This window comes from Hemibagrus wyckioides, linkage group LG11, assembly GCF_019097595.1.
Source record: "Hemibagrus wyckioides isolate EC202008001 linkage group LG11, SWU_Hwy_1.0, whole genome shotgun sequence".
Classification (NCBI taxonomy): domain Eukaryota; kingdom Metazoa; phylum Chordata; class Actinopteri; order Siluriformes; family Bagridae; genus Hemibagrus; species Hemibagrus wyckioides.
The window spans coordinates 27,821,383-27,841,792 of NC_080720.1; the positions used below are offsets into that span (position 1 = coordinate 27,821,383).

A 20,410-nucleotide genomic window follows, 5' to 3' on the forward strand; every position below is an offset into this window, starting at 1 on the left:
TGGGTGCTTAGGTTCATCCCAAAGTTGTTCAGTGGGGTTAAGGTCAGGGTTCTGTGGAGGACACTTGAGTTCTTCCACTCCAAACTTAACACACCATGTCTTCATGGAGCATGCTTTATGCACAGGGGCACTGTCATGTTTATGTTATTAGTTCCACTGAAGGAAAAATCACGATGCCAAATCATACATAGACATTCACTTTGGATGTCCACTTTGCATCAACATATAGGCAGTCAGGTTACGGTCAACTTTTGGCCATGTAGCGTACCAGAGCCTCATAGCTTCAGTGCAAGACTAAAGACACACCAGAGACACTTGGCTGACTAGAATAAGGTTAAGGGTGTATATACAGTATTTGTTACTGAACTGTTACTGCTCTCTGCAGTGGCGGAAGTGTCTTAAGAAGTCCAGAAGCTAAAGATGGACAGGAAATACGCAGTGTCTGCTGGGAAGGGTGAGTGCAAGCACAGCATCTTATTGTACACCTAGCAAGGCATCATGGGAGACTGCTGTATGGTTCTGGCTTTCTTGTGCTCTCTGTGCTTCCCATGCTGTTTTCTGTTTTCAGAAGGACTGTGCCGAGGCTGGTTTGTTTTGTTAGATGAGTCATATTTTTATTAACAGATAACGACAGGTGAAATATGCTAATAGTGCCTTATAATTGTGTACTGATTGTTTATCCCAGTGCCCATAAAAATAAATTATGTGTCACCTTTTCATTGTGATACACAACAGACTGAACCTGTTTCTGAGTAGTTACATTCATGAAATGAAATGAAACGCCGTGCCACCATTAAGAATATATTCCAGGAACCTGTCTTGTTTTACCTTTTTTATTATTGTTGTTGGAAGCTTGCCAACATGTCTGGAAATGTCTGGAAGTGTGACATCTGAACTGAAAGTATGAAGAAGTGGCACTGCATTCAGATGCTTAGTACTGAGAGAGGATAAAAAAAAAAAAGCATAGCAAGAGCTCAGGGAACAGGCAGTTGGGATCACTGAAGGTACATCTATAATCAGAAGCTGAAAACGTCATAGGAGTCATAGGCGTAGACAGGAATCAGAAGGAACGTGGAGAACCCAAGAGCACCAAAACAATAAGAACAATTGAAAGGAGTGTTCTAGAATCATGACCTTTGTAGAAGCTAGACATTTCTAGAATTGGTTGAACTTTAGAAATTGGTTAACTCAAGAATAAAAACAGTTCGAGAGTCAGGGCACTTCAACAAGTAGAACAGTTCTAGAGGGGTGATAGATTCAGTAGAAAAGAAATTGTAGCATCAGGAAAGTTCTAGAAGTGGGAAAGTTCTACACAGGACTGTATTAGGCGTGGTAAGAGTGTTGTAGAAGCAGAATACACCCTTACCATTTGTAACCCAGTCCTCTGAAGAACTTTCACACTTCTAGAACTTTCCTGATGCTATAAATACAAAATATTCAAAACAGGTCTAAAGTCAAGTGGGTTACTTCTAGGTAATTTTAGTTCTCGAACCAATATGATTTTATTTGCAGGGTAATCTAGAAGGCAATTCTACAAATAGGGCAGGTTTAAGAGCCAAACTGTTCTAAGGGCAGGTGATTACTAGAAATATTAACAGTGTATTACTAATAGGATGCTTCTAGCAGGGCAGTTCTGAAAGCAGGAAGGTTCTAGACACGGGTAAGTTCTAGTAATAGGAGAGTTCTAGAATTATGGCAGACCTAGACTTTAGACCTTTCTGTAAATAAAAGAATTGACATGAAAAAAACAACAACATGATTTTGGAAGGAAAACAGTTCTAGAAGAGAAGGGCAAATTCTAGAAGTAGGACAGTTACATAACCAAGGCTTTTAGAAACAATGCACATCTAGACAGGGCAGTTCTAGACAAAGGTCAGAAGCAAAAGAATTATACACGAAGAAGATTTCTATAAAAGGGAAAGTTCTAGCGGCACAGAAGTTCAAAAAGTGGGGGACAGAAGCAGGATTCTAACGTAAGCAGGGTGGTTCTAGAAGCTGCACAGTTCTAAGGGCAGGGGTTAAACCTTTGGTCACAAAGATAGTTCTAGAGACCTGATGACTTTGAAGCAGGACTCTTCTATATGGGGTTATAGCAGAAAGCAAATTATTTCAAGAAGTGGAACGGTTCTTGGCAGGCTAGTACTATAAGCTGCAAAAGTGCTTTAAAAGAAGGGCATGGAAACGTATGATTCTAGAAACAGGTCCATTTCGTTTGAGTTTTAGAACCTGGAGAGTTTCTGGAATGAGAAGAGTTCTGAAGGCAGCGTGGTTCTAGATGTAGGGCAAGTCTAGAATCAATGGGAACGTTCTAGCTACAGGATTATTCCCGAAGCAGAAGAGTTTTCGAATCAGGGCAGCTCTAGGAGCATAAATAGTTTTAGACAATGTGTTTTATCAAATTATATTAATATCACTTTGCTTTGAATCAGAAAATGAGGTTCAAGAGCATGTGTCCATCATGGTGCTGGAGCTTGAATGCCTACTGTAACACAGTTACTAGCGAGATTGCTGGATCTCAGACAGAAACAGCTGGTGATGAGGTTTTTGATCTCCATCCTTCTCTTTCATGAGGAAAAACAAATAGTCCACACACACACACACACACACACACACACAGCTGAGCGGCCCGACTTCCTCCTCTTTCTCTTTGACCGATGCTCCTTATCACGGTAATTACAGTAATCTAATGACCCCCTCCAGCTCGGACAGGAAGAGGGACAGAAGGAGAGAAAGGAGGAGGTGAGTGAGACAAGAGAGTAGAGAGTGAGACAAGTGGAGCATATCTCCAGCTTTGGGCGAGAAAAGGAGGCGGAGGAGAGAAAGTAAAGCACTGGTCCTCGTCGGAATCATGGGACTCCTTTTTTCTTGTCCAATTAAAATTCCAGTCAGGAGACGTTATTTCACTGACAGTCTTCCTGCTCTGCTTACTCTTTTGTGTTTAGGAACTCTAGCACACATTGTGACCTTAGTATTATAAGTTCTTTGAACGGGTAAATACTACAATCCCAGTATATGTGGCCATCTTGGGGTTTTTTAGCATAAGTTGTTTAACATATAGCAAAACTACTGCAGGTCCAGTGAAATAACTTATACCGTTTATCTTCTTTAAACTATAAAGACAATTTAAATTAGACGTCTGTAACATCCATTTGCATTGCTTAAAGGAGTTTAAAGCCACTTTACACCCCATAAAGACACCCTTTAATTTTTTACTTTTTTGCTAGTCGCAAGCAAAAAAAACCTAGCTAAATTACAACCTAGCACTATAGCAAGAAAAAACATTCATTGATGATTTCATTTGCAGTGGCTAGGCTAACTCAATTAAAAGCAACGAGATATACTAATTTATCAACCATTTGCCCATGCATTGTTATTTAAAACATACAAAATTAGTATTGCTAATCGCTAAACTAGCTTGCTAACCACTAAAGCAGGGACTTGTGAAAGCTTATTCTCCACTCCTCATACTTTCAACACATTTTTTGTTCATGTTGTTGGTGCATAATAAGACTTTGGAGATGTATTGTAAATGAGAGTAATTAATTAAAACATTGAGTATAAAAAAATATCCAGTATTCTGTTAATGCTAGCTATATCGATATACAAGCTACTCTACTGCTAAATGTAAATGCTAAAGCCCATTTTTAGCTTGATTTTTGTGTGACTCAAATAAGTACCTCAGGTAAAATTCCTCTTTAGGTCTCAGGATGATGACAGACATTTTAATGACTGTTAAAAATAAGTTGTAAAAATATCCCTGACTCAGTAATCGCTGTCTTTTTGTTTTGTTCTGTTTTTTTTTGTTGTTTTTTTTCACTTAAGCTTTGACTTATTGTCTTTGAAAGACCTTGGTACTTGAAGACCTTGCTGTGGTACAGAATGTACGAATGCACAGACGGCTATTAAAAACACAACAATACTTAATAAGTATTTGTGAACCTAATTATCATGAATATCATAGTGTTCTAATGTGGAATTTGTTTCAATTTTAATCTGGCTACTCCCTCTCTCTCTCTCTCTCTCTCTCTCTGTCTCTCTCTCTCACACACACATGCACACACATTGTTCTCTGACTCTGTCACACATTCTCTCATTCTCCCTCTCGCACGTACACCACAGACACTTCACGCCCTCTGTATAAACTCATCACTTCAGGTGTTAACAGATAAACACCCTAATATACGACGCCCCGACACCTTTACTATCACGTAATAAATTCATTTTAAAGCAATAACAGGCAAAGCCATTCTGCTTGAGTCCCTTTTTTCAGGGATCTTTGATCTTATTTAATCTCCAGAAACTCCTTCAAGAATGTAACAGGGTGAGACTAATTTCATTTGATTCACCTACCAGGACATAACGAATTAAAATGTGGGAGACGTGTACAAATTACATACAAGTACTAACTGCGAGCTATCTATGTATATTCATACTAATGTCCATTTTTAAACATTTTTTTTTTAAATATATAATTACAGTCATATCCAGGGGCTTTTCTAGACCCCTTTTTACTTTTTTGTGCCCCAGTAAAATTTTCATGAGAAAATTTCATTGTCTGATGAGGTAGATTTTACAGTCTGGAAATAGGATTTCCTATTCTTATCATTTACACCACATGAATCATTTAAAACATGAAGATGGATTGTATCGTCGGATGAAGTGAAAATATCTTGCGCACCCACTTCATTCGTAAGCCCTTGCTCCTACGCGTTTTCCTGTAGAAACCTCAACTTTCAATCAGAAGATCATTAAAAATATGACATTACACCTGAGGATTGAGGAGAAGGTTAAAAGGAGAGCTAAATTTTATCTGTGTTAAATAAATAGTTATATTATATAATGGGTATTAAGTTGATTGAGGATATACTATTTTGTAAAGAACTAAAGAACTCCAGTCACCACCACTTTCTGCTCACTAGTAACTTCTCTCCTATTGCACAACAGCTAGGATTTGATTCGTCCGAGCCAAATCTTCTCAAATTCCTGCTTATGCTGCATTAACTAAACACACTAGGAGGAGAGCATTACATTTTGAACTCCCGCATCTGCACATATGAGTTCACAGACATCCGGTACTCATTCATGTTGCTCTGATTGACAGGTGAGACTTAGTAATGTCATTCTTGGCATCCAGAGAGCACTGCGAAGTTTGCGAACAGAAGGCTGGCATCATCTCACTCGCGATCACCTGATGATAGGGTGAACGCTTTTCTGGCTGCTCCGGGGTGTTTTCACACATACAGTTCAATAAGAGTATAGTTTAGAAAGAAGCAGAACTGCAGACAAACTGTCCATTATCTGCTACAAGCCCCTCCCCTTGTATTCACTAAGGCATGATGGGACAGGTTAGTGCTTTAGTGTGTACTTCAATTTGTCGGCCCATCATATGGCACCTTTTACTTTGTTCATATTCAAAACAAAAATATCTGTATAGGGAATAACAAAGTCCTAAGAAAATCAAGGTACTAACCCCGCCCCTGGTGCATCATGTCAACCATTCATAACTTTACTAAAAAAGTAGCTTACAGATTGTGCACGGCTGTGTTTTTCCCCTTTTTAAAATATTTATTTTTATGTTTGTCTTCCACCCCAATGGATGCAAAAAAAAAATCCCCACATCTAGCATGTTGGTACATCAGGAGCTGTTTTACTTGATGATTTCAGAGGGAATACGTTTGCAGCTAGCTTCTCGGAGGCTTGCTCAGAACCTGGCGCTCGGCTTTGTTGTCTCTCTCTCCGCTCCACCTTGCTCTCTGAAGTGTTTCGAAACACGGTGCCTCTCCACAGCTGCAAAAAAAGGCTGACATGAGCTTCCATCTTGCGATACGAGCCGTCTAATCTCAAAGCAGTTCTCTCTATCTCCCACTCTCTTTTGCTCTCCAAAGAGAGGGATAATCTCTGGAGAGAGAGAGAGAGAGAGAGAGAGATTTCCAAGTGGTCAGAACGAGGTCAAAGGACTTTCGCGCTTGCTCTCTCTCTCATGTTGCACTCTTTTTCATCCAAATGAAATCAGTTGACAGCTTCGAGATCTGAACATTGTTTTAAAATAATCAGTGTACGTAGGTGGAATTATACAGTAAACGCTGAATATATACAGCAGGTAATCATTTATTTTCTTCACAGCAGCACTTGCAAGGTTTAAATGAATAAACGTTCTCATATGCGAGCGATCCTACTGTATAGTAACAGCTCATTCATATAGACACAGATTTCCGGACTGAGAAGTGTGGAATTGTTCCAAATTTTTGGTGAGATATATATTTAGTGCTTGTGTAAAGAGTCTCTAGTAACAGTGTTTTGTAACAGAAGATTTCTGAAAAAGTCTTCAGGCTTACTACTGTATGTTTCTCTGTAACAAGCTGCATTTCTCTGGCTTTCTATCTTCAAGATACTCAGTGAGAGATGGTCATTTATAGCTTCTATAACATGAATAGTAACAGAAACTTGTTTTGTGGACTTTCCACAATGTTAAAATGTAATGTTTAATGGATTAAATCGTTTAATACATACACATTGCTACTATGGGCAAAAAAAGACCATAAAACATTTCAGGAGGTGTGACCTGAAAGTAGTCACTTCAGGATGGTGACAGGAAATCTTTTTTAAAGTTTAATCCATCTTTTAATCATTGTTCTATAACCAATTATAATACTATGTATTACTTACACAATATCTTGTTATGTTCAGAACAATGATATTCAGCCAACTCTGTCCAACTGAACACACACACACACACAGCAGTGTCAGCAGTGAGCCACCAGTGTAGGCTGGAGTATTTGTTTATTTTACAAACTGAAAAAAATGATAAAAGATGGAAATTATTTAAACCAAAAGAACCTGAACATATGTTCTATCCTAGCATAATTTGACTTTAAATAGCAACTATGATAGATTTAGTTTCAACAGAGGCATTATTTAAAAACTTAAAACAAAAGTCCTATTTGGGGGATATAGTGATATAGTCACATCTTTGAGGTTGGGGGTTTGATCCCTGCCTCCGCCCTGTATGTGGATTTGGACTCTCCCAGTCCAAAGACCTGCACTGTAGGTTGACTGGCATCTCTAAATTGACCGTATTGTGTAAATGTGTGTGATTGAGCCCTTTGAAGGGTTGGCTCTCAGTCCAGAGTGTACCCCAGCTTGTGTCTTAAGTTACGTGGGATAAACTCCAGGCTTCCTGCATAGATAGATAGATAGATAGATAGATAGATAGATAGATAGATAGATAGATAGATAGATAGATAGATAGATAGATAGATAGATAGATAGATAGATAGATAGATAGATAGATAGATAGATAGATATAGGATAAGTGGCAGAGAAAATGGATGGATGGATGGGTTTATGCATAGGTTGAGGGATAGATAGATAGATAGATAGATAGATAGATAGATAGATAGATAGATAGATAGATAGATAGATAGATAGATAGATAGATAGATAGATAGATAGATAGATGGAAAACTATCTTTGATAAGAGGATTACCCTGTGACCCTGTATGGGATAAACGGCAAAGAAAATGGATGGATGGATGGATGGATGGATGCAACAGCGTATATGCAAGAGGAATTCTGAAGACAAATGACCAGTGAGTAGTGGTAAATATATGCTGCAGGGTTTGTTTGTAATATTATATTGCCCTTCGGAGTATCATGAACGTAATGTTCCCATTTTAAGTTGGACCACGCTTCTGATTGGGTTGTGACAGTGAAATGTGTATAAGTTTTGATCTACAATCAAATTATGGACTACTAGTTATGATGTACCTGAAGGGCCTGCAGTTCAACTGAAATTCTAAATTGTGCTAGTTTTTAATAGAACTTCTCTCAGTGTATAGTTTAGGTTTTAACGTATCAAGTTTACACCCTTAATTAACTAACGTTCATCTGGCTAGTGGTAACGAGTTCTGAAAACTTTTCGCAAATCACAATATATATATATATAGCAGTGCCATTACTCTGTTACAGCAAGTTGACAATACAACAAAATTGTCTTTAAAAGAACAATACTGCAATATTGTTACTGTGATTTAAAAAGTTATTGTGATAGAAACTTTAACATTCGACTAAGAACACCCGGACACCGTCGCTTGCTATATTCTCTACATTTTTATGCAAATTTTGAAACCCATGATGCTTTGTGGCTATCACTTGCTGGGACTAATCTTCTAAAGACATGTTTTCTTGTGCCACCTTCCCCCCTGCACTGAACATCAAAAACGATTCCTGTACATTATTAAACTTTTAAGCCACCACAAAATACGATTAGCAACATTAAAAACGAAGAGCGGAGTCGTAATTAATCTGAAAAGCTGTGTCACACACACACACACACACAGGCATAGACTAATAACCCCCCCAACTAACACACACACACATCAGTAACTTTGAACAGAAAATCAGGTTTGTCTTTAACGGTTATGATGATACTCGCCCACTACGGATCTGGTGTCGGAATTAAAGTTTACTCTGCTTATTTTCTTCAAATTGGCCCTTTTAAGTCTATCCCGTTAACGGGCTGGAACAGCAGGATGAATGGCTTCTTTCTGCGACTGTAAGAGCGTTAGGAAGCATGTCCAACTTCAAAGCCAGTCTTAACGCCACACTTTAATTGTATATTTGCCTGCTGCTGGCTCCAAAGCCATCTGATTCTGCTGACAACTGAGCTCAGTTCTGCCTTCTTTTTCTTGGTTTCTTTCATCTCTCTGTCTCTCTCTCTCTCTGTCTCTCTCTCTCTCTCTCTGTCTCTCTCTCTCACTTCTTATTTTCATCTGTCTTCTCATTTACACTCTCCCGTTTCTTTCGTATTGTTAGCGCTCTGTCTGGGCCTCTGAATATGGCTGCTTTGTTTTTCTAGTTTTATTCTGGAAAAGTCAGGTCAAGGATATGAATGTACCATACTCGGTCCACTCAGTTATTCCACATAGATGAACAGGAACCACTAATGACTTAATTAAGTGGTATAAATATTTGTTTAAATCCACACAGGTTTGGGATTGGTGCATTTCCATTCCAAAGTGGATAATTTTCCTTTAATAGCATGTCCCAAAGTATGTTATTCTCCTCATACCACAATGATATCCCAACAATTTGCCATTTTTAATTGATTCATGAATCAATAGCAATTTCCTCACCAGCCTTTTTTTTTCTTTCTTGAAGTTCATATGTCCAAAAAAAAGGGACTTTCCCCTGGAGGAAAACTTACTGGCAATTACAAAGCACTGACACGGGAGACTCCTTCCATAAATGTTACATCTCCTTACAGAAAACATCAATGATACGATGTATATATTTTATAGACCTGCTATTTATTAGTTGTAGATTAGTCTTAGATAATTGAAATGTGCTGTTACTACAGAAACAATTCTATATTTAAACAAGAACCTTTCTATGAACCTGACAATTCTCCAGAATGATTCAAATCCTACTTACCAAATTGACTCAATGTCTGTTACCCATAGAATGTTGAGCCATAAAACCTGCATGTTAAGCAAGCTAGATGGCTATGTGGTAGCTTAGTAGTTAAGGTGTTGGGCTACCGAGCGGAAGGTTGTGAATTTGAATCCCAGGTCCACCAAGTTGCCACTGCTGGGCCCCTGAGCAAGGCCCTTCTGGATTAGAGGGTCTGCCAAATGCCTTAAATGTAACTGTATATGAACAAAATGATAACTGATGATATTTTCTGACAGGTTTGGCAGCTGTTCAATAAATCACTGAGAACATGTTGATGCAAACTGAGACACTAACATCCCATATCAGCTTATTTATTCCTGAGCCTGGTTCCTCTCAAGGTTTCTTCCTCATATCATCTCAGGGAGTTTTTCCTTGCCACCATCGCCTCAGGCTTGCTCATTAGGGATACAATATAGGGATAAAATAGTAACTTAACTTTAAACTTAATCTGCTTTGAGACAATGTCCATTGTTAAAAGCGCTATACAAACAAATAAACTGAATTGAACTCATTAGAGCTGACATAAGGACATCTACATATCATCGACATCATACATAGTTATTTTGTAATGGTTCAGAACGACATCTTTCAGACTGTCTTTCTAGAAATTTCTGACACCAATTATGTGAAAAATGAATCTGACTTCATGTCCAGCTCTTTCTTTCTGACTCTCTGTATGGTTTCTGGACAAAAAGATGTGTTGTTGTTGTTGTTTTTTTCATTGTTGCCCTGCAGATTTTCCTCCATCTGACTGCAGATGAAGGGATAAGCACTTCAAAGCCCTGCACCAGCAGTTTAACCCCCAGGCTGAAAGTACAAGTGGACAATGCACTAATTGAGGGAGGCGACTGATCACAGGCTCTGTTCAAAGCAGGATGCTCGTCCTTCCCCCAGACGCAGGCCTACTTAACTTTATTAGCTTTCATGCTCCTGTCCGAGCTGCAATCTCGCGTGCCTTTGAACTCGCTACTATTTCTTCCTGCATTTCTGCTAACACCGTATTTAAATCACCACAGAAGCCAAGGCTTGTTTATTCTCCTGCTTCTTGTGCTGATGTGTGTTAGCATCGAAAGGGAAGCTCTCATTTCCGAAATAAGCAACCAGTGGTACTTTTGGTTGTTCCAGGAATAATAGGTTGGTTAATAATATCGGAAGGTGTTAATGGTGTCACTTGAAGTAATGTCAAAAAAAAAGTATGGGACATGTGACCCTGGAGACACTTTGTCCAAATGAAAATGTAATGGCCTTCACACCTTAAAAGAAAAGATTATTAGATAATTGTGTTATGCATTTGGTTAAGGACTGATATCACTCTTTGATGTGGTCACACCTTATCATCCACACTGAGGTCACACACCTTCGATCCTTAGTTGCATTTCAAACTGTGGTTTGTTTCACCCCTCTGAAATGAAAATGGATTTGGAAATTTAAAAAGAAAAATCAAGTAAAAAAAATAATAATAATAATAAAAAAAAAATACCCCCCAAAAATATATCAAATAAAAATTTAAAAAATTACCAAAAAAAGAAGAAAAAATTGATGAACAATGTTGTAAAGATGTAAGTGTAAAGTGTAAAGATGGTTTGATTTGAATAATAATAATAATAATAATAATAATAATAATAATAATAATAATAATAATAATAATAATAATCTGGTCTATATAACAGCATTTAGCATTCACACCACTAAATTACTGTTAATGTTAACATTTATAGAATAAACTTGAAAATACAATACAAAAAAAATACAAATGAAAATACAATACACAATATAGTCTATAATAATACAATAAAAGATTTCTATGTGTGTAGACAGAGTGGCTTTATGCTCTTCACTTCTAACATAAAAGTTGGTCATGCATGAGTCAAGTACCTTCCCAGATGTTAGAAAGGTGATATTGTGCGTTTTCTTCCCTCCATCTTGTTTACTGTTATGTCTGGGTAAGCTGTCTGAACATTTTAGCCTTGACACTCAACAAACAATAAAAAAAGGCAAAGAGAACAAGATAAAAAAGACTGGAATGACTCAAAATCTGAACTCAGATCAACCCAAATTCAAAGTCTAGGAATATATAGCAATATAATGCTAATATACTGTAGATATTCTTATAGCTACTGTATATATAAAACTAGCTAAACATCATTCTAATCTTGTTTCTTCCCAGAGGATAAATGCACTACAGAAACAGATATCTGATCAACTGATAGCAAGTCAAATACGTCTTTGTATTAGATCATGATAAATAAAAACCAAATATAGATAACGTACATAACCTATTCTGAGACCTTTCGATCATTTCTACCTGGAAATAGTCTTGTTTTATTTAGACTATTTTGCTTCCTGCAATAAATGAATGAAAGAAATAATCAAATCTACACAACCGTGCTGTGAATTCTGTATTGTGATTGGTCAGGATGTGTTGAGTAACTTTCTGATTGTTCTTCCTGATACAAGGTTTATATTAAGCCACTAATTTATATATGGTATATAAATCTTTCTTCTGTTTTCCTACAACAGCATACTCTGTGTTTTATTCCTTCCTAATCTGATAACAGAACCAGACAGTTCCCAGCAATGTGTGCAGGGTTTTAACATAAATAAAAGTTTATTCAGTCAAACAGTGTTTTCAGTATGGATAATGTTGGATAATATTGTTGTTCAGAGACCAAGCGATATCATTTGCCAACAACTGCTAACATACACTCAGGGAAAGAAAATGTTGGTGAACAGTTTCTTTAATTGCCTCCTGGAACGCCATCAGTGAGGTTTTATTTGTTCTACTGCACAAGACTCAAATTAGCCTCTCGGTAACCTTGTTTTATGGCCTCTTCTCAGTGGCTTCTCTCACCTCCTGTCCCGGGCTTTTCAAACATTTGGGGTTCCCCTGTGAAAATGGCCGAGGACACTACAAAGGGGTCGGGGAGAGGTCAACTTCAGAGAAAAAACAAGGGTTGCACTGCAATGCTCTCTCTCCTTCGCACCATGGCCATGAAATGGCCAACAGGTGCACGTGTATGGGTTAGGAACACATTTTCCTCATAGTCAACTCACTGAGCTGAGACAGACACTGGTGTGTGGGTTAAGATTTAGTGGACTACCTAGGGTGTCAAAGCCATTCCCTTGATGTATACCCTTTGTACTATAGTGCCATTTTGGGACGTTTAATGAGAAAATTGAAAGTTGGTGAAGTGTTGCGAAGTGAAGAAATAACATTTACAATAAGAAGGAAAGTAAGGAGGCTTACAGATTTCATAGAGGTCAAAACATTGAATGTTCACCATGACATACAATCGATCGGCTAATTAAAGTGAAGGTATGTATCATTTGAACAGGTTTGTGGCTAAAGACAAGCTATAGCTCATCTATCAAGCTATCTATGTGCAAATGCAAGCATTTAAATGCATCTTGGTCTTTAGAGTTTGTGTTGAACATCAAAGGAACAATATACGCTTTGAAGTAGCATGGGGTAGAATCTCTCTCTCTCTCTCGCTCTCTCTCTCTCTCACTCTCTCTCTCTCTCGCTCTCTCTCTCTCTCTCTCTCTCGCTCTCTCTCTCTCTCTCTCTCTCGCTCTCTCTCTCTCTCAGCAGTGATATTGGGGGAAGTTGTCTGCATTACAACCTTGATTCTTTGGATACAATGAGTTTTTGGACTAGCGTTTTAAAATATAACCTCATGTTCTGCTTGCCTCCGCTGGGATTACATGTACCCGACTGTTCTTGTTTTGTTTTGTTTTTTGTCCAATTTTTTCTGTTAAAAATAATACGCTGTATGTATTTGATGTTTCTGTCATGGAAATAGATTGTAGTAGCACTGCAGAAGAATTCAAACAAGATGAGATCAAATGAATGTGACTGAATTTCTTTGGAGTCTATAGTTATAGTAAGTTGAGGTTAAGATTAAGGTTGTAAATGTTATCCCCCAGAACTAAACCTATCTTCGTACGTTTTCAAACAGTAGTGCAAATTGCTATGAATTTGCAAGTTGATTCTTTTGACTTTCCTGTACCAGCATAGTTCCTCAGGCAACTAAAGCAGTCTCTATAGGTCTTTGATAATCCTATAAACCACTATATAGCTTAAAAAATCTTGCCACCCACATTATGTGCCTCCATCTAACAACTTAACAAACCAGGCGTTAAGTGTTATAGGGTGATCCACTTCCATGCTATCATTTTATGGCCAGTATTGGCTAATAAAAGTGTGAAATTATAAGACACGTTTGTTCCGGGACCTGGGTGGGAGGTGTGACATGCTTTGAAGTGCTCTTAGTTAAAGCCTCATACCACAGCTTGTTTTAAAATAGCCTGAAGCAGGTCAGTTACTGCTAAATACTTCAAAACCGGAGAGGTGGTGAAAGGAAAACAGGAATGTACATTTAATATCTGGAAGCTTTATTAGTCTTCTCAAGGTTTATTAGCTATAGCGGGGAAATAATCTACATGATATTGATAAAGATATTAGATTTTTTTTAAAAAATGCAATTATATTAGCATTTTTTTTAACAAAATATGATTTAGTACAGGTTAATAATATTAATAAAATTATTGATATTACAGTACAATATTACAATAAAATTAAATGATACTTTTTGTATTAATTTGTACATTTATATTATATTATTTTTTTTTTTTTAATTTTTATATTATATTATATTATATTATATTATATTATATTATATTATATTATATTATATTATATTATATTATATTATATTATATTACATTAATACAGTATGAATTCTTCTTAACGTCATGGATGCCATTATTTCCTTCACTGCCATATTACATCACAATATAGCGCCACCTGTTGGCAAAGTCTTTCATTCACTCGAATGACTAGGGGATCCATATAAATCTATAGCCTCTATAGGCTTACGATCTTTGTAAGAGGTTTCACACTTCAATATGGTTGCCAGATCACTAATAATACAACTCCCAAAGATTCAACTACAAGAAATGGAAATTAATCAATGGAAAATTATACTCTAAATACTGTTAGTAAAGGAGATACAAAGGTGGTGCTATATGTATATTTGCTTTCCATGGCATTGCACAAACTATGAAATGTGGCCTAGGTGGTAGAGCAGTGGGCCCTAGGCACAAGTTTTACATATAGCAATCTCTCATATCTTTAGCATACTTTTATCCTATCCAACATGGTGGAGAAAAATTAAAATAGACAAGAAAAAAAATACAGTAGATAAGACCAGGCTTTCATTTCAAACCACGTAAGAACCCATCTGAACTAAAGATCTATGATCAATAGACGACTTTTGAACTCAGTGTCTGAAACCTAGATCTTGTTCACACTAGTACCAATATTCACTTGGAAATGAAAATGAATCTAACAATGAAAATGTAGAGAAGAAGTGTTAGTTTTGTTTTACGTGTGTGTGTGTGTGTGTGTGTGTGTCAGCCCTGTCTTCTTATATACACTTCTCTATACCTAACCTCAATACTTCATAGGCATTCTCAATACTCTTATCATCCACACAAATCTCTCTGATTGTTGCTTAACCCTAAACATACATGCTGGCGCGCGCCACATCAAACCGTATGACGGAAATTGCAAAACCTTCCTTGGGTAGTTTTTGTAAGCCACACTTGCTAAATATAGCCCTTTTTTTATCATGAGTCCAGGAAACTCTTTTATGTTGTATATCTGTTAGTGTGAAAAAAAAAGCAAGCAGGAAGAAAAATACAGACCTGGCAACCCTGGTTTCGTTTTGACGTTGAGAGTAGGAGGAGGGGTGTGTATGTGCGCTCGTGTATGTGTGTGTGTGTGTGTATGTGTGTGTAGTACTACCCTTTGATATTCTGATACCTCCTCTGCTCAGAGAGAGGAGGATCCACGGCATGCTTTACTTCGGACCAGTTGCTGAATGGAACACGAGCGAAGTCGCAGCGCCTTTCTCTGTCTCTCTCTCTCTCAGTCTCAATGAGAACACACTCGCATCTGTCCATTATTTTGCACGGATTTACTGCTTATTCGACACAAGAGAGGAGCATTTTCCTGGATTATACCGAATTAGATATAAAATTGGGATTACTGGATCACGTAAATTTAAGGCTGAAACCCGGGACTGCGTTGTGTTCAGAGCGCAACTCCGCACCTTTCTACACTTTCCTTTAATTGCGCCTTGAAAATATGGTACGAACGCACAACGCATGTTTTTTTGTTGCTATGACAACTGCTTCGAATGCTCTGTCTTTAGATATAGTTTTGCTGCTTTGTGACCTTAGTTGAGTTGCATTGGGGTTTGCAAGTTCTAGCCTGTGTATGCGCAATGGATTAAGTTGATATTTTGCATTATGCATGTTCACTCGTGCCTATAGAGCAATTTTGTGCTTGTTTATAAGCGCTTACAGCAACACATTAATGTTGTGTAGTAAAAAACAAAACAAAAAAACATTTGAACTCGTTGAGTAGTATCACCTTGTCTGTGCTACTAATATTTCACTGTTTCTAAGAAACCTGGCAAAGCATCTAAGTTGAAAAGTTTAGCCATGCACTTTGGAGGATACTCTTTATCGCCATATTTCCTGTTTGAATTCAGATAAATAACAATGTGGACGCAATGTTTAAGGAATTCTGATGTAAGGCTATCTAACACTCCTGTCTCTCTCTCTCTCTCTGGGTGAACAGCAGAAACCAAACCAAAACCAAGCAACACTTTCTAAAATCTAATGAGACACTTTATATTTCTGACAGTGAAACAATGACCTCTTGTATTGCTCTGCCCAGTATTGACCTATAATTTACATTTCGATTCAATTTGATTGGTGTCGGCATCCGTTTCACTCAAATGATTTCCTACAAAGTGCAAAGTATTAGGGATTATGAGTGTGATGACTAGATAAAAAAAGAGAGAGAATGACACAACTGTTACATAAATGGGATGTTTGGTTTAATAAACAGAGGATTTGTCTTATTGTGTTGATTCCAAATCTGTGGAAATGATGAATACACATCTTTCACACTGGGCATCGTCTTGTTTCGCTCGAGGCTTTTTTTAGCCTTGCGGTTGTCAACGACTGGCAGAAGATAAAAAGTTTACTTGTCCCCCAATGGATGAATCATGGCAAGCTTTTGCATGTGCACGGGCTACTGAAACTAATGTTATTTAATAAACGCTAAACACTGTTCATGCCTCCGAGGTGTTCCGTGCAATATTTCTGAAGTGAACTCGATTTATTTGTGTTACAGAGAGGCTCAACGCTCCTCGGCTCCGTTCGCCCCTGAGAAGTGATCCGTCGTGCACTTACAGGCGCGTGGAGAGGAAACGGAGCCATGAGTCGCGCGCTCACTGAGCCCGTGACCACCAGCTTCCGGGAAGACGCGCCCCGTCCACCGGTACCGGGAGAAGAGGGTGAGGAGGAGGCGTCATCTTCGTCGTCGTTGCGTCGCGATCCGTCCGCGTATATGAAAATCAAGAACGCGGTGAAAACGGCGCGCGCGCCGCGTAGGGATGAGGACGGCCTGGGCGAGCCGGAAGGGAGCGCGTCCCCAGACTCGCCGCTCGCACGGTGGACCAAGTCCCTGCGCTCGCTGCTGGCCGACCAGGACGGCGCGCACCTGTTCCGGACTTTTCTGGAGCGCGAGCGTTGCGAGGACGCGCTTGACTTCTGGTTCGCGTGCAACGGCTTTCGGCAGATGGACCTGCAGGACGCTAAGACGCGCCGAGTGGCGCGAGCAATTTACAAGCGCTATGTGGAGGGTCGCGGCGTGGTGGCGGAGCACCTGCGAGCGGCGACGCGCGCGTGCATCCGCGAGAGTGTCAAGAAGCAGCGGATCGAACTGCGCATGTTCGACCAGGCCCAGACTGAGATCGAGGGCGGCCTGGAGGAGAGCGCCTACCGCGCCTTTCTCACCTCGGACATCTACCTGGACTACGTGCGCTCCGGCGGCGAGAACGCGGCGTGCGCCGGCCACGCCCACGCGCATGGCGGCCTGGCGAGCCTCGAGCTCGTGTGCGGCTACCTGCCGCCGCTAATCGAGGACAAGGAGTGGAGCTGCGGCGAGCTGAAGGCCAAAGCGCTGGCGGCTGTGGTCGGGCTTTCTGCTGAGACGCTGCGCGCCACCATGACACTGCGCACGGCAGACTGCAGGTAAAAAAAAAAAAAAGGTTTGCTAGATTACCATAATGTCCTGTTCAAACAAAATGCGTTTATGTATGTCACAGCTTATTGCAAATACACAATAAAGTAAGCTGTAAGTAGAAGCACTAGGGAATTTTCATAAAAGTTTAGAGGATAAAGGCTAGATTTGTTTAGTCAAGCAGATCAGATCAGATCATCAGAGAGGTTTTCTCAGATCATGGTCTTGATGCACCTTCATTCTAACACAAATCATTCTGCCTCTGCTTACTACTAGACACTTCAGTGGCTTCTGTGAAAATAATACTTTAATAATGAATAAATATGTATGTCAAGTTATGATGTCCATTTCAGAGCTCTTGATTAATCTCCAAGTCCATAAAAGACCCTGTGTGATGAGTTCTGAGGCGCTACATCAGTCGTTCCTCAGGCGAAGAACAAGTCTCAGTTTGACTTACCACTACTGGACAACTTGCTGAATTAATAACACGACTAGTTCAGTGTTAAACCTAAACATCAGCTGATTTTGCATGTGAGTCACAGAAGACAACCTAACAATACATGATTTTATGATTTAAAGAGCGGCTTCATCAGAAGGCCATACTTATCACACAGCAAGTGTGGAAACAGCTTTATTATGATGTTATCTTTGATAACTTACTCCTGCTTGACAATGTAATACCTGCATAATAGCTGCAGCCATCTGGTGGCCTGTTTTGTAATTTTATGTGGTGAAATGATATGAATGGTATGAAGGCAGAGCAAAGGGGTTGAATCATTTCTAAAGACTGTTAGTAGGAAATAAAAGGCAGCCCTATTGCTTTTATTTCTTTAAGCAGGTTATTAGCCCAAAAAGTTATGAGAAGTCACCAGAAGTCATGACGGTTAGACTCGTATCGGGTCAGAAAACCGGTGGCAAGACATCTAGGACTAATACAAACACACAAAAGTCCATCTGCTTCTACTTACCACTTAGCAAGACAATTCTATGGCCTGTTCTGGAGCAAAAAAAAAAAAAAAAGAACGTAATGGATATGAAATTAAAAGAACAATCAGAGAATGTGTGGCAAAACATCATTATGATGAAGACACAAGTCCATCTGCTTTGACTTAGCACTACAAGACAATTCAATGATCCGCCCCGGACGACTTAAAAACCTTCATGGATGTGAAATTATGGCGCTCTTGAATGCAGCCATCTGGTGGTCTGCTTTGCGCTGTTTTGAAGTCGAACTTCTGCGGTTTTGAGCCCAAACCCGATACTCAGCACTCTTTTACTGTGGTGTGTATGTATGTACACTAATGTTTAGGGACAGACTGTCACTCCACACTCATTAGTTATGCAGCTGAAGTGCTTTAAATTGGTGTGTGTTTGTGTGTCTGAATGTGTGTCTGTGTCTGGTTTTCTCTCTTTTTCTCTTTTACATCTCCTCTTCCTTTTCTCTCTCTCTCTCCCTCTCTCTCTTTCTCTCTCTCTCTCTCTCACACACACACACACACACACTTGAGCTGCAGAAGGAAGATATTTTAGTTTTGGTCCAAGATGAAAGATAAGAAGTTTTCAAGGAAGCCTTTGTGTTCTGTTCCACAGACGTTTCCAAACGCAGCTGCGCCGCACTGACACCAAGCTCCGTGTTAAAAAAAAAAAAGAAAGAAAGAAAGAAGAAAAAAGAAAAAGAAAGAACTCTGGTTTTTCTGCATGATTTTCAATCAAAGCCTGGTTTTAATAGCACACTGACCGAGCTGGTCTTAGTACATCCACATAATAAAGCGCAAGACATCTGGAAACAATTACATTGCAATGCACTTGAAGTTTTTTCCCCCAGTCCTTTGTTGTGTCTTAAAGACAGATCACTGGAGTAAACAGAACGCGGCTGCTCTTTTTCTGGATTTTAAAAAGTGGGCAGATGAAAAGAGCTTAAGCAAGAAGCATGACCAAATGGTTCCAAACTGTGTGTGTGTGTGTGTATATGTGGCTGCCAGCACATAGACAAAGTGTGTGTGTGTCAGTGGAGACAAAGTGTCCTGCCGCTGCTGTTATGAGGAGGATGGGGGGTGTCGCTGACATAAGGGCATCTCTGCTTCTTCCTGCTGGTGTTTTCACTGAGAGAGAGAGAGAGAGAGAGACTGGGATGTGGGGTGTTGGGGCACATCCCTCCTCTTTCCCCACGGCCTGCGCCAACTCTGTGTGTGATGGAGTTTTTATCTGACACATGTGGAACTAATTTCAGACACCCCCCCACTCCCACCCCCCTCCTCCAAAGAGGCTCCTTCTCCCTTAGAATCCTGTATTTCGCCGCTTTTTGGCCGGTCCTACTTCTGTCTTTTATCTCTTTCTGAAAAATCTCTCTGATAGAGACTAAGCCAGAGAGAGAGAGAGACCAGCTGAGTGTGTGCACAGTAGAGTAGGAGGTCAAGCTTGGGCTTATGGCTTTAGTCATGCTGTGCCTCTTTCTCTTTCTTTACTTTCTTCTCCCTTTCTCTCTCTATCTATCTCCTCTTTTCACACATGACCCTGTGTAGTAGGCATAAAGTTCAGTGCTCTCTCCCTCTCTCTCTCTCTTTTTCTCCCCTCCCCACTTTTTGCCAGGGAAGCAGGAATGCAGCACAGCAGGAGAGAAGAGAAAGACAAAAAAAAAAAGTAGAGAGAGAGAGAGAATGAGGGAGGGGTGGAAAGAGGAGGGAGAGAAAGAGAAAGCAAAGAAGAGTGCGGGAAACTTTTTGATCCAAACCAAACAGTGAGGTGGGGGTGTAGACAGCAGAAGTAGGGGAAGTGGTTGTTGGTTGTTGACATGCTGAATGAGAGAGATATAGACAGAGCTACTCAGAGGTGCAGTAAAGCCTCTCGGGCGGATGA

General features: G+C 39.5%; 1 protein-coding gene across 2 annotated transcripts in view; it reads left to right on the forward strand.

The window, feature by feature from the left end:
* The first annotated feature begins 412 nt into the window (after positions 1-412).
* Positions 413-20,410, forward strand: part of LOC131361394 (axin-2-like) — a 31,509-nt gene continuing 11,511 nt past the window's right edge. The window contains exons 1-2 of one of the 2 annotated variants that reach the window (XM_058402462.1): positions 413-454; positions 16,664-17,565. In XM_058402462.1, coding sequence (XP_058258445.1) covers positions 16,748-17,565 — 818 coding nt within the window. In that variant the 5' untranslated portion in view covers positions 413-454; positions 16,664-16,747. Of the gene's footprint in view, positions 455-15,281; positions 15,608-16,663; positions 17,566-20,410 lie in introns of those variants that run through there. The other variant, XM_058402461.1, reaches the window with a different exon arrangement.